The 14,799-nt window shown below is 39.5% G+C and overlaps 1 protein-coding gene across 1 annotated transcript; it reads right to left on the reverse strand.

The window, feature by feature from the left end:
• Positions 1–204: 204 nt before the first annotated feature.
• Positions 205–14,708, reverse strand: LOC130559836 (thyroid peroxidase-like). The gene is made up of 8 exons (XM_057343116.1): positions 14,698–14,708; positions 11,927–12,056; positions 10,991–11,185; positions 6,092–6,595; positions 3,651–3,909; positions 1,045–1,215; positions 717–954; positions 205–516 (listed from the first exon to the last, which is right to left on the reverse strand). Exons 1-8 carry the CDS (start codon positions 14,706–14,708, stop codon positions 297–299), a joined length of 1,728 nt encoding a protein of 575 aa, XP_057199099.1. The 3' UTR covers positions 205–296.
• Between the last annotated feature and the right edge of the window lie 91 nt (positions 14,709–14,799).

The raw sequence follows: 14,799 nt of genomic DNA on the forward strand, positions 1-14,799 counted from the left end.
CCAGAACTGTTTGCTGTCCTACATTCTTCTAAATATCTTCTTTTGTGTTCAACAGAACAAAAAAATGATAAAGTATTGTTTCCTATTATGGCAGTCAATGGGGGCCAAATCTGTCTGGTTATACGCATTCTTCCAAATATCTTTCTCAGTGTTCATCAGAACAAAGACATGTATACACATTTGGAACGACTGGAAGGCGAGGAAATGAGGACAGAATTTTCATTTCTGGGCAAAGAGTCCCTTTACATTAAAACCAACATCATCAAAGACATCAGAAGCGTCTGAAATACACAGATCTAAAGCGTGCAGATGTCTGGATTCTCCTTCCATGCCTCCAGGTCTAATGATGGGATGTTACCACAGAAACGGAAATCCTCCGGGTAACGTCCCACCCTGAATGAATCGAGAGGAACCTCCATCACGCCGCTGTTATCACAGATGACACGAGACAGAGAGTGTGTTTCTAGTTCCCGTCTCTGCTGGACGGAGAAGATCTCAGGATTTTCCCACCAGAATCTTCGACACAAACATAAAACATCAAAGCACGAGGATCAGCAGAGCATGACACAATTATAATTTCAGCCGATCTGTTCCTTTAAGAGCAAAGCTTTCTTTCGAAAAGGATGACACGGTGATGAAACATGGCTGCGGGTCAGCTCGTGTTTACGAGACAGAAACAAACTGAAAGCATCTCAAGACTATTGTAGCGAGCTCACCTGTCACCTTCTCTTAACGTCTTCATCTGTTTAGCGATCAAGCATGCGAAGAGCGGGCCGGTGCGAGCGCCAGGCAGCGGACGCTCCATCAGTCCACCGAGCCACACATCAATATTATTTATATGTCCGTACACCTGCAGGATTTTCGCCACCAGAACATCACTGCCGACCACGTCTACAAGATCTGATTCAGTTTCAATCCGGTCGAATCCGCAGAAAATCCTCCAGTCATTGTAACCTGGAACACCCGGAGAGAAAACGTTTGAAACAGGATGTGTGCAGTGCTCGACAACACGACATTCAGACTGTCCTGATTGTGTTTCATCACCTGGTAAGGCGTGGTCTCGTCCTCTCTGCAGGTTTAGAGAAGCCAGGTCCAGAGACGCTGGGATGTTGACAACTACGAGTCTTTCTGTTAACTCCTCCGTCATCAGATGATCTTGATTCTGAAGAGCAGCTGAGCGGCCCAGAAGACCACGCAGAACCGGATCAAGACCACCTGCACACCACAAAACCAGCTGCGTCTGTACAGTGTATCACACAGTATTACTATCAATGAACAGTGGTTTAACCACCCTTACCAGAAGAAGTACACTTCAAGTTCATTTTATTAAGTGCACTTAAACATACTTCATGTAGTACATGTACCAGTACTGTAGTATTACTGGACTTTACTTCAATCTATTAATATAACTCTATGTGAGGCTAAATTGGCCCACTTTTTATTTTTTAAAGTTTGACTAACAGTATTTTTTGGGCTAAAAACATGAAAAAAAGACTTTCTTAACCTTTAGTTCAAAATTGCAGTACACTGTGAACTTTAGTTCAGAAGTTGTCTTGATTTTTTAAGTTAAACTATCTTACAAGTTATTTGAACTTAAATGATATTAAACTGAAATCTAGCTATATTTTGCATCATAAAACAACTTGTGAAAATAAAGTTACATGAAATATAACTAGCTGTTTAAAGTGACACTTCACCCCTGCATAAATGTCTTTGTTCTGATGAACACAGAGAAAGATATTTGGAAGAATGTGTATAACCAGACAGATCTCAACACCCATTGACTCCCATAGTAGGAAAAATGACTTTATCATTTTTTCTTCTGTTGAACACAACAGGAGATATTTTGAAGAATGTAGGACAGAAAACAGTTCTGGGGCACTACCATTGTTTTTTTCTTACAATGGGAGTCAATGGGTGTTGAGATCTGTCTGGTTATACGCATTCTTCCAAATATCTTCTCTGTGTTCATCAGAACAAAGACATTTATACAGATTTGGAACAACTCGAAGGCGAGGAAATGAGGACAGAATTGTCATTTTGGGGTGAATTGTTCCTTTAAGGAGTAGTTCACTTTTAAAATACATGTTCTTGATCATTTCCTCACCCCCGTGTCATCCAGGATGTTTATGTATTTGTTTCTTTAGTCGAAAAGAAATGAAGGTTTTTGATGAAAACATTCCAGGATTTTTCTCCATATAGTGGACTTCAATGGACTCCAAACGGTTGATTTTACCTTGAAAACTTGCACGTTCAACTTGTAAACACTGACTCGGTACTTCTGCCGAGGTCAAGCGTGACCTTTTCAATGTAATTCTGTATTACGTGAAGTCATGAACGCGCATCGCAGAACAGAGCAAGGCGAGCATTTGTGTTTATAAAGCATATACATTTTTATTTTTTTTAGAAAATGACCGATCGTTTGGCTAGATAAGACCTTTATTCATCGTCTGGTTATCATTTAAAGCCCTTTGAAGCGGCACCGAAACTGTCATTTTGACCTTCACCCGTTTGGAGTCCATTGAAGTCCACTATATGGAGAAAAATCCTGGAATGTTTTCATCAAAAACCTTCATTTCTTTTCGACTAATGAAACAAATACATAAACATCTTGGATGACATGGGGGTGAGGAAATGATCATGAACATTTATTTTGAAAGTGAACTACTCCTTTAAGTCTTTATGAATAATTTAAATTCAAGTGAGAGCCAATTTGACTTAAGTTCAAAAGTTGCTTTAAATGTTCAAGTTAAGTGTTTAAGTTGAAACGGGAGGATTTTTTACACTGTGGCTATCAGTCCACCAAAACCACTGTGACATTTTTACTATAGTAAAACCAGGGTACATTTTCTTAAGGGTGTGCAGTTAGTTGTTTCACCACTAGCGGGTTATCAGGTTATCTTCATGTTAGATTTCTCTCAAACAAATTTGTCTTAATTCTACAATGTCATAGATTGTGATGTAAAACACGAGTGAAGCTGCTGTACAATAAATGGTCAGACAGTAAATGAGAGAAATGACGTGAAGCTGACGGCAGCACAGGCCGTGTGACGGAGACGTGCAGTCGTCATTTAATATTGACACATATTCAACATTTCTGTCTGTTGTCTGGACACGTCTGAATGAATCGGTTCAATCATGAAGTCCAGCGTCGCTCTGGAACACTTTCACTCTTTGGTTCTTATCAACGCCAGGAAGCTTTTCAATATTTTATACCATTAAAGAGAAGCTGGTGTCAGCAATAGCCTCCTTCTCACAAGACACAACCCCAGACAAACCTAACCTTCATCTTTGGGAAGAAATAGTTCACAGGGTTCACGGTGTGAAACATTTGAGCAAGTGAAGAACAAATGTGTCTTATCAACTTTTACGTTTTCAGATTTGTGTGAAAAATCCTTTGGAAGGGACTGACGTTCTAGTCACACTTGTTTTTTGTTTGTTTAAGTAGTCGAGACACAAACAATAGACACATACGTTGAAGAGAAAGAATCGAGAGAATTGGAAATGACCAAATAAACAGTGAAATTCAATCAAACACGTGGCGGCGGGTTCGTGGATAAGCTGTTAATGGACAGACCATCATTAACATGACTCTTAACCATATCAGTAAAGAAAAGAGATGTCGTTTAGACGCAGACAGACAGCTTTACCTTCTCTAACCAGTCTCCACGGGCTGAAGAACGTCTGATGGAGATCCACGGAAGAGAAGCGCTCATGTTCCTGAAGGCTCTCATTGAGTCTCTTGAGTGTTGCTGAAATGGTGGCGTGGCCGAAGCGGAACGCGGCGCTGGCGAACACGTTTGATACGGACGGCTTTAAAGAGGCGTCATAACCCTCATATTCTCCAAGATACTTGTCAAACCATTCTTGTCCGATGATTTTTGGAATGTAATCCCTCATGGTTATAATCTGAAAGAAATATCAATAAGAAGATTGATGCAAAGCAGAGTCCCCTGGTTTACTAGCGCGAATAAAACTGGCGTCTGGGATATGGTGGATATCTTCAGCAGATTACTTGTCTGGTCATTTGGGACATCAGGAGTCTGGAGATAAAATGAAGTTGTATATGGTCATCTCTCTCGGGCGATACAGCTCGCATTCACTCAGTCTGATCTCTGTGTACGAAGAAGAACCCGCCCGGGCGTGGTGTCTGACCGCCGGCTCACGACTAAATCTAAACTCACTGTCCAAGGTTTTCAGGGACGGCGTGAGGTCAGACCCTGCGGACGCTCGCTCCGTTTCCTTCACTTCTCCATCACTTTACAGTCACTTGGCACATTCGGGGGTCTGGGCAGAGATACTTGTGAAAGCCATCAAATGTTTCTTTGATGCTGCTCTGCTTTAGATGTGCGACTCAACCTCTTTAATCCCTGAAGTTCTTCTCTGCTCAGTGTGGTGAATCTGACACCAAACCAAATCACATCACAGAAATCTTTCAACTGCGACTAATCTTAATAGTGTGTTAATACAGTCACGTTAGAGATATTATCGCGTGCTTCTAGTTTTGTGTTGATTCAGAGATGAGTTTTACACAGCCAGTAGATGGAGAGGATGCGTAAACAACATCACTCTCTAAATTCTGCAGTTACTCTGTGTTCACCTCCTGGAGCGCAGCATGCTTACTGGAGATAAATCCCTAATGAGACACAAACTCTCCACCATCTGTCAACGCCTAGATAGATTAACCGTGTTTAGTTTAGAGCAAGGTTGTTTTAGTTGACTAAAATTAAAACCGAAAACCTTTTTGTTTGTTAAAATCATATAAAATATTATTGGGAAAATTTCAACTAAGAAATAAACTTGTAGAAATTAACTGAAGTAAGTTTGAAGCACTAAAATTATAATAATAATCTAAAACGAAAATCAAACTAAAGTGATCTCATAGAGCAACATAAAAGTAAACAAAGAATAAAATGACAAAATTGCTAAAAAATGTACTTACATTTGAAACATGACAAATTCAAAATAAAACATAAAAACGATCAATCTAAAGATAAAAGATCATTTAAAATATTAATAAAAAACTAAAAACAAAACTATAATAACTCTTGTTTAGAGTTGTTAACACAGAAATCCTGAACACAGCATGAATTCATAAGTTCTACCTGTGAAAGTGGCCCGAAAGTGGCCTGACTTTTGTGTGATCATGAAAAAATAGAGTCCTAAAAACTGCAACTGGACATCAATTAGGGCCACATTTAAATATAATGTAATGTAATGTAAATACCGTATATCGAATTTAAATATTGACAACAATTTAGAAGATTAAAGGGGTCACAGGACATGGCTAAAAGGAATATTATGGTTTGTTTTAGATGTGATGTAATGTGTAAACAGGATTTAAGGTTGATAAACGCTGTATTTTCCACACACCGTGCATGTTTGTATCTCCTCTTTGCTCCGCCTCTCTGAAACGAGCAGATGTTTAACAAAGCTCATCGAGGTGTGCTGTGATTGGCCAGTTCACCAGTGTGTAGTGATTGGTGGAATACTGTAAGCGTGTGAGGGAAATGTAACGCCTCTGACCATATTCGGAACATCAATTTTACGTGACTAATTATTATAATGTATAACACACCAAGGACACAGAAAAACACATATTCGTGCCATATGACCCCTTTAAGAACTAAATGATTATCATAATTTTTTCTATATTTTTAGACATGTACAATCAGTCAAAGCTTGCTAGTTAAAAGTTTGTGAGGCAGAATTTAAACTAATATTAATTTCAGTTTTTCAAAACGTTCACCTCACCAGATAGTATTTGTTAAAATACTGCAGATACAGAAGAATAAAAAGGAACACTAAAACTTGAGAAAAACTTTGCTTTTCGCCCATGTGATATTCTGAACAAAGAAAATGTTGATTTTATTAACCCTTCAAACAATCACAGGAACGTGCGTTTTTCCATACTCCAGTGAATGTCAAAAGTTAACTACACATCACCATTTCCATAAAACATGGTATAACCGCGGTGCTGATTCCTCAGTGTACTCACAGATGTCCGTCTCTTCTTTCTCAAGCCAGAAGATCAATGATATGTCGATACATCGTGTGCTCTATCTGCGATGAATGTGGTGATGACTGTTACCTGATGGAGCGCTCCGATGATCTTACGCGTCTCCTGGTAGACGACCTCTGACCTCCAGTGAGGGTTGAGACGTCTCAGGTGTTCGGCCACTCGGTTGTGTTCTCTCACCCAGAGCGTGTGAAGGGCAGACAGGGGCAGAATCTCATTGACTCTGGTGTCTCCAGCCACGAAACATTCCACCCGGTCACCCTCGGCTGACCCGGGCTGCTGGAAGCATGAGGACGGACCGCCGGTGACAGACGGAAGGTACGCTCGACCGCGATCGGTGTATTTTCTGTTGACAGCCAGCAAGCCTTCGGTACTGGAGAGATTTCTCAGGGTTTTCTCCAGCGGCTCTGAATGACCGTAGACGGTGGACGCGTCTATGAAGGAAGAGACTGAATTCATTTGTTGACGCTGAAGTGTGTGTCGTGAGTCGAGCTGATGAACGTCTGGGCAGGCGGGTGAAGAACGGGAAAATGGAAGACAGTTTTTACTGCCAGACAGTCTGTCATTCCTGGAAATCTACAGGAAGAGAGAAAGAGATTACTGTACTTTCTCTTTCCCCATGCAAGAAATCCTCTGAAACTTGACATTTTCATGTGTTGTATTCGTTGGTATCACAACTACACAACACATCCTGTATTAAACCTTTCATTGATGAAACATGACGGCCGTCCACATGAATTTGTGAAGCACAGATGAGTTTCATGCTTCAAGTTAATGGATTTATACCAGAAAACATCTTTGTTGATGCAGACGTCTTTCTGATTTGATAACATTACAACAACATTGACATTTAGCCAAACCTCGTTCAATTCAGGAGATTAAGATGACATTTAGGGAACAACAATCATGTGAAAGCACTGCGTTTACTGAGAAATTAGATTTGTGTTGTTCACGCTTCAACACTACAACACTGGATGTGACTTCTTAAAAAGATAACATTGCCATTTTAAATACAGTATATGCACTTTAGTCCAAGTAAATCTAAACCCACACCGTAAAAAAAGAGTTGAGTCAAATTAAAAGAATTAAACAACCACAAGCACGTTTTTGAGTTATCTCAACGAGCCGAGACTGAAGTTCACCCAACTTGAAAAATTGTGTTTAAGTCATCAGTTGTCACAACATAGTCCAAACAAAATATTTTTCAGCATAAAAGGATCATATAGATTGGTTATTTATAAATAAACAGATGTCTTTGTCTTTTACTACAATTGGACATGTTTTCTGCCTCAAACAGACTAAAACTTTGATCAAATAACTGTTTGCGTTGAGTACATTTACACCGGTCGTGGCGTTGTGTCGTGCACCTCAACACTGAACCCACTAATCTCAACCACGATAACAATCAAAAACCATCATTCATTAAAAAAACTCTAAACACAATAACTAACAGTAACAACGATGTTAAAGCATGAATTAAGCCAGCAAGAACTACAACACTCATCTTTAAAAGAAAAACAAATAAGAAACACAGGATTGAACGTGCTGCAATGCATCTTGGGAACTTTCAAACTCTTGCAGTGTTGTTTGCTCAGAATACTCTGTTTTGTAAGTTGGCCAAAATCTTGTCCAAAACCTTAAGAATCTAAGTCCAGTCAACAAAATAATCTTAGTCAGAAACATGTTTAGGCTAATTGTGTTTAGTAGATGCAAAACAATCATTTGGCTCCTTTAACTTAAAATTCTATGTTCAAGTTACTTATTTATCTTCGTAGGGAGAACATTTTGCAAGTTGGATTTTTTTACAGACAACAAGCATAAAATAAAATATTTCCCCCTTAAAAAAAATCACAGATGTGATCTCTTTAAAATCTTTTTGATTTGAAAATTTTTTGAATTGAAATGAGTCATAAATGTCACAAATGTGTCTGTCATCTATAGAGTTTGAGAAGAGATGTGTCAAACCGAGCTCAGACTGCAATCAGAAGTCAATATTATTAAAGATCTCAATATCAACTCAAACATTTCTCATCAAATCCAGATGATTTCACCTCTACAATCGACATTCTTACACCTCCAGACTCTTCATGTGTCTCAAGAATGACACTCATTTGATTCTCGTTTTTATGAGCAATTTTAGAAGAGACTCATTTGAAACTTCATCAAATCTTCTGAGCTATGAAAGAGCTGAAGATGAAAGTGTTGTGATGTCGTGGTGAGTTTGTGTAAGTTCAGTTTCATGTTCCTTTCACACGTCCTGCTGGATTTTAAATCTCACACAACGTTCATTCAGTGTTTTACTGTAAGTGCATGTGGATGTTCAGCAGAGCTCAAGCTGACACTTGAATGGCCCTCTTGCAAAAGGCGTTCTTGTCGTCTTTAAGATTTAAAAGTCCTCGTCTCGTCCCCCCCGCTGTGTTTTCTGCATTCAGGCGGAGATTTCTGGAAGTGAGAGCACATGCAATCGCGGCAGACTCGGAAATAAAGGACGATTCTCAGTGTGAAATTACAGATGACTTTCTATCTTCTTAACTGGTCTGCGTTTTCACTGTGCTGTGCCGCGAGCAGATTTTATTGACTTAATATAGCTTCTGATCTCACACGACTACAGGCCAACATGCTGAACGCATGAGTTTTGTGTTCTCCAGATGTTAAAAACATCAGACTGAATTAAAGGCATACTTCACCCAAAAATGACAATTCTGTCCTCATTTCCTCGCCTTCGAGTTGTTCCAAATGTGTATAAATGTCTTTGTTCTGATGAACACGGAGAAAGATATTTGGAGGAATGCGTATAACCAGACAGATCTCAACACCCATTGACTCCCATAAAAAATACAATAGCAGTCAAAGGTGCCCCAGAACTGTTTGCTGTCCTACATTCTTCCAAATATCTTCCTCTGTCTTCATCAGAACAAAGACATTTATACACATTTGGAACAACTCGAAGGCGAGGAAATGAGGACAGAATTGTCATTTTTGGGTGAAGTGTTTAACTTGAATACACATATAACGTGCTTTTTTATTTTGGGGGTCAAATTCATATTCGGTTTATTAACAGACCCTCTATAATAAATATCTGTGATTAGATAAAGATCTCATAAGTCTGCTTTCTAGAGATCTCATTAATGTCTCAGACTATGCTCATATTGACCAGTCCGGTTTTTCAAATGGGATTTTCCCCCCCAAATTCTATAAAGAACAACTAATCTGATCTCTACTGTAAATTCTTTCCAATTAACTGCAAGTCAAAATCTCAGACTGACAGAGTCGACGTCCAATCAGATCCCGACTATTTAAGTCAAGTCCCGCCCAGCATTGTTTTTTCTTATTGACTGTTTCATTTGGAAATGCATGAGTGAAGTTCAGGAGGTTTATGTTGACTTTTATTTATGTAGTCTTTGAATGAGTACTAACTTTTCCTTCAGACCGAGTTGAAAGATGAATCATAAATCCTTTAGTTTGTCATTTACAGGCCGATGCCGAGAGCAGCGAGCGTCTGGTGAATATTAGTATGCAGTATACAGTGTGCGCTGGGTCTCGGGGTGGACGCTGTTTTGTATATTTTATTCTGAACGTCTCCTCTTTGCCCCGGGCTGGGGACAGTGAGATTAGTCATAAACTCAATCATATTCTTCCTCCTGGTATTTTTATGAGCAAATGCTTCCCTGACGGATTCACCGACAAACACTGGCCTCTGTTTTCAGCAGCGTTTGTGCTTTGTCAGAGATAAAGAAGTCATATTCATTTCAATTACAAAGTCAGACACATTCACAGGTTCATATTCTCTGTTCCGAACCAACAGCTCTGAACCGTCCTCTGAGTCAGATCTATTCAAACCACTGACTCCACATCACACACACACACACACACACGCACGCACGCACGCACGCACACACACACACACACACACGGAGAGAGACAAGAACTTTAAACCATTTAAACCAAAACCACTTCTGTCAAAAATCACAACCTGCTTCATGACGCTGAATGTCAAAGCAAGAGAAGACGCTGTAACGAAATCTCCTGGACTCAAGAAAAAAACACTGACAGTCGTCTAGATGATGCGACACAAAAGAAATCACAGATAAACCCTCCCGCAGAAACAAATCACTAATGAGATCTCTTTCATTTCTCAATTATTTCTCCTAGAGACATCTAAATGGAGAGAAAATGGAAGCGTTTGTCTCATGTGCGTCTCAGATATTTCTCTTGAGAAAACGAGTCAGAAATGTGTCCTGAGAGTTTGAGAAGAGACGTCAACGATGTGTCAAACTGAGCTCAGATTCGTCTCGTCTGCAATCAAAAGTCAATATGACTGAAGATCTCAATATCAACTCAAACATGTCTCATCACATTGACTCAAATCCAGATGATTTCACCTCTACAATCTACATTCATTTCTGTGTACTCTTCATGTGTTTACACAATCACACTCTCATTTGATTCTTGTGTTTTTTCTAATGAGAGAAACATCTAAGACTAAAGCCTGTGGCATACTTCTTCTTTTTTTTACGTGTATGCCGAACGCACAACCTTGCAAAGTATACCGCTTTTGACTCGTACGCGTACACACGGCTTTTGGAGCATGCGCATTACGACATACTGCAATACCTCTCCGGGCCTACAGGGGTCAGGTTTTCTTCTCCTACCTTGAATGGATGCTGCCAGGACACGGGTGCCACCTGGTGGTTACTGCAAGAAATGGAATGTGCGACCTGTGCGTAGGGAGGTAACAAAATTCCGGCGGTGCGCGTACAGTACACGCCTAATATTCTGATGATGAAATTTACGTCACGGCCACTGTACGCGTAAAAAGGGAACTATACTTCGGGCTTAAGTTGATACTTAAATAAAACACAACAGAGAACTCCATCAAATCTCCTGAGCTATAAAAGAGAACCATCCGAGTTCCACTTGACGCAGACATTACGTCTTTAACACATTGAGTTTCTAGATGTTAATGGTCACCTGTATGGGGAAACAGGGATTGTGGTTTCTGCAGGTGTGTAGACAGTTGAGTCCTTGTGAAAATGCTGTTTGTGGTGTGAAGGAGATGTCGTGGTCGATGTACTGACCCCAGTCCACCAGCATCTGTGAATATTCATGATCCTTCAGGACCGGAGCGCTGGAGCTGTGCATCACTTTCACACTGACGTCACGAACCTTCAGACACAGACGTGTGATGAATGCACCGAATCACACTGAAAATATCACTCTAGTGAGACGTTTAAACCATTGCGACGCTTAAGGCAAAATGCTAAACGTGTGTAAAACCACCAGCTACTCTGTTGAGATAGAGCTAGAGAAGATACTGACGCTCAATTATTTACACTATTATTATCATGTGTGTAGTTTTAACACAATTTCAATACTCACAGTTATTATTGTCAGTAGGGAAACAGAATGATCTGATGTCTTGATGTCGTGCGTTTATGAGCAGTCGGGGTAATCTGATTAAACCCCTCCGGCAGTGTTTGTTCACCTGCTAAAATGTCATTAAAAGAATCCAACAATTTAACTTTAATGCACCTAAATTAGATTGAAGTGTTTTCTGCGAACACGTGAGAATGCGAGACGAGACAGTGTGAACGGTTTTATTGCAGTTCTTGTATTAAAACCTTTTCCCCTACATTGATTCCATATTTATCATCAACTTTAAACAATTTCACATGGAAAAAATACTGTAGCATACTTGAGTAAAATGTAGTAAATTGTGGTGTACTGTGATATTCTATACTATAGTGAAATGACCATCTGTACAAAACATGATTTCGTTTTTTACTATAGTAAATACACTACAAGTACAAGTACACTACAGTAATTTTTTTCATGTGTGATGATGTTTATTTGAATTGTAATTTGTAGGCGTTTCTGTTATGACTGTTGTGATACTGAAGATGTTACCAGTGGAAGTTGGAAGCCGTTGTATTGTCGTCCGGTGTTCCAGCCTTTAGGTTGTGTTGCATCATCCTCATACTCAGCCGGAAGCCATCGGGTCAGAGCTGTGTTGGCAGCTCCCCAGAGAGGATTCTGTCTGAACAACACAGTAGGAATTCATCTTGAGCCGGTAGTCATCTCATTTTTTTCTTCAAGACCGGTCATAACTTCTTTAAACCAGTTACATAAAAAGGTCTAACTGAAATGTGAAAAGTAAGACTGATTAGTTCTAACTAATTGCTAGTCAGTGAGACTAGTTGTTAAGATGCAGTCTTAACTTAGCGGCTAAGTTAACTCAACTGGGCCCTGATCACAAACATCACACTTTTACAGCAATACCAGAGAAAACTGCAACAACGTTTACAGTGAGACATGCATACAGCGAAATCTGTCAACCACTAGATTCATTGGCTCGCATTCACCTCTATTTCTGTCTAAATCTGCTTACATTTGACAAGTTGACAGCAAACACTGGTTTTCCTTTATAAACAGATTCAAGAGTACCAGATGTATCAGTCGAGGCACGGCAAGCATTTCAGCTTCAACAAACACAATCCCTGATTCTCAGAGAAACGAAATACTAGCATCCAGATCAGCAAAGTGCCTGAGATAAAACTGAACAAAGCCGACAAATCAAATTAAATAGTATAATCAGATACTAACTCAATCAAAACGTCGGTATGTGAACAACACAGAGGACGTTTTAGGCTTCATTGAAAACGTTTAAGTCCAGGGGCATCATTTATAAAATGCAGCATACAAACCATCCTAAATTTGATCTTACGATCATTCCTAAAAGTGCGTACATGTGATTCACAGTAAGTAATGAGTTACTGTAATTTAATTACAGTTACTTCTGATGTAATTGAGCTAAATACTGTGTATCAGATTCAATAGTGGAAACGACATCCAAATTAGAAGTCTAACTTTGCTTTAATGTGTCCCTCTCAAATATGTAATACTTTGGTCAGTTAATAAGAATAATTTCTGTAGTTATTTATGATTTATTTGAATGAATTAATAGAGCCGTTTCATGTCTATCCTTGAATCACTTAACTTATCAAGGTTGATGTAGGATATAGAAAGTCATCAGTAATAAGTAACTAAATACTTTTTGCAGAGAGTCATTTGTACAGTAATCTAATTACACTATTGAATATGTCATTAGTAACTAGTAATGAATTACTTTTTCAGAGTAATCTATGATTTCTGAAACAGTTTCAGATCTGCTCATCGTAAACAATTTCTAATTAATGTCATTAACATATAAAAGCTCACTTGTCAAGGTCCAAAAGCTTTACGAGGCTTAAATATCCGAAAAACCTGCAGCACTCAGACGAGGAAATGTGCGTACGTCTGCTCAGACCCTGACGTGGTGCTAAGCACTTTTCCGTTTTTATAAACATGAACGTTGTCGTGGATTTTTGCGTACACACACTCTACCATCAAATTTATAAATGAGGCCCCAGATGTAAAGAAGTACCCTTAAGAATCAAAATCATCTTTCACAGCCCATCACCTGCACTGACGAGGAGATTCTCACAGACCGTATAAACACAGATCAAGATGCATTGTGGGTAAAAACATGAGGATGCTCTTTGTCTGTGTGACTGCTGGGGTTTCTGTCAGGACCACTGTCATCAAATATTTAAATAATAGCAATATTTAAGCAATACATGCCCCCCCCTCCCCACCTGGAGAACCAGAACAGTTCATGATGCGTAACAGGATTAAATGAAAATGACCCGACAGATACAGGCAGATATTGTGGAGATGGGGATGGAGGTGGGTTGTGAGTGCAGCACGATTAGAGAAAGGCATCAGGACGCAGTCTAGCGTGTGTTGCGTGGCTATTGGGTAACGTTGATTAGCTGCACCTCGCTGATGCAAGCTTGACTCACGCGACCTGCCAGAACTGACGCTTCACGCTTGATGTTGTGGGTGGTTGTCTGGACGTTACTGTATGGTAACTGGGATGTTCTGGAATCAAGGTAGGACTGATCGCAATAACTTTAAAAAATATAAAGTGGACGGGCTTTCCTGGAGCTCATGAAACAAATACATAAACATCTTGGATGACATGGGGGTGAGGAAATGATCATGAACATTTATTTTGAAAGTGAACTACTCCTTTAAGTCTTTATGAATAATTTAAATTCAAGTGAGAGCCAATTTGACTTAAGTTCAAAAGTTGCTTTAAATGTTCAAGTTAAGTGTTTAAGTTGAAACGGGAGGATTTTTTACACTGTGGCTATCAGTCCACCAAAACCACTGTGACATTTTTACTATAGTAAAACCAGGGTACATTTTCTTAAGGGTGTGCAGTTAGTTGTTTCACCACTAGCGGGTTATCAGGTTATCTTCATGTTAGATTTCTCTCAAACAAATTTGTCTTAATTCTACAATGTCATAGATTGTGATGTAAAACACGAGTGAAGCTGCTGTACAATAAATGGTCAGACAGTAAATGAGAGAAATGACGTGAAGCTGACGGCAGCACAGGCCGTGTGACGGAGACGTGCAGTCGTCATTTAATATTGACACATATTCAACATTTCTGTCTGTTGTCTGGACACGTCTGAATGAATCGGTTCAATCATGAAGTCCAGCGTCGCTCTGGAACACTTTCACTCTTTGGTTCTTATCAACGCCAGGAAGCTTTTCAATATTTTATACCATTAAAGAGAAGCTGGTGTCAGCAATAGCCTCCTTCTCACAAGACACAACCCCAGACAAACCTAACCTTCATCTTTGGGAAGAAATAGTTCACAGGGTTCACGGTGTGAAACATTTGAGCAAGTGAAGAACAAATGTGTCTTATCAACTTTTACGTTTTCAGA

This window comes from Triplophysa rosa, linkage group LG10 (genome assembly GCF_024868665.1).
Source record: "Triplophysa rosa linkage group LG10, Trosa_1v2, whole genome shotgun sequence".
Lineage (NCBI taxonomy): Eukaryota > Metazoa > Chordata > Actinopteri > Cypriniformes > Nemacheilidae > Triplophysa > Triplophysa rosa.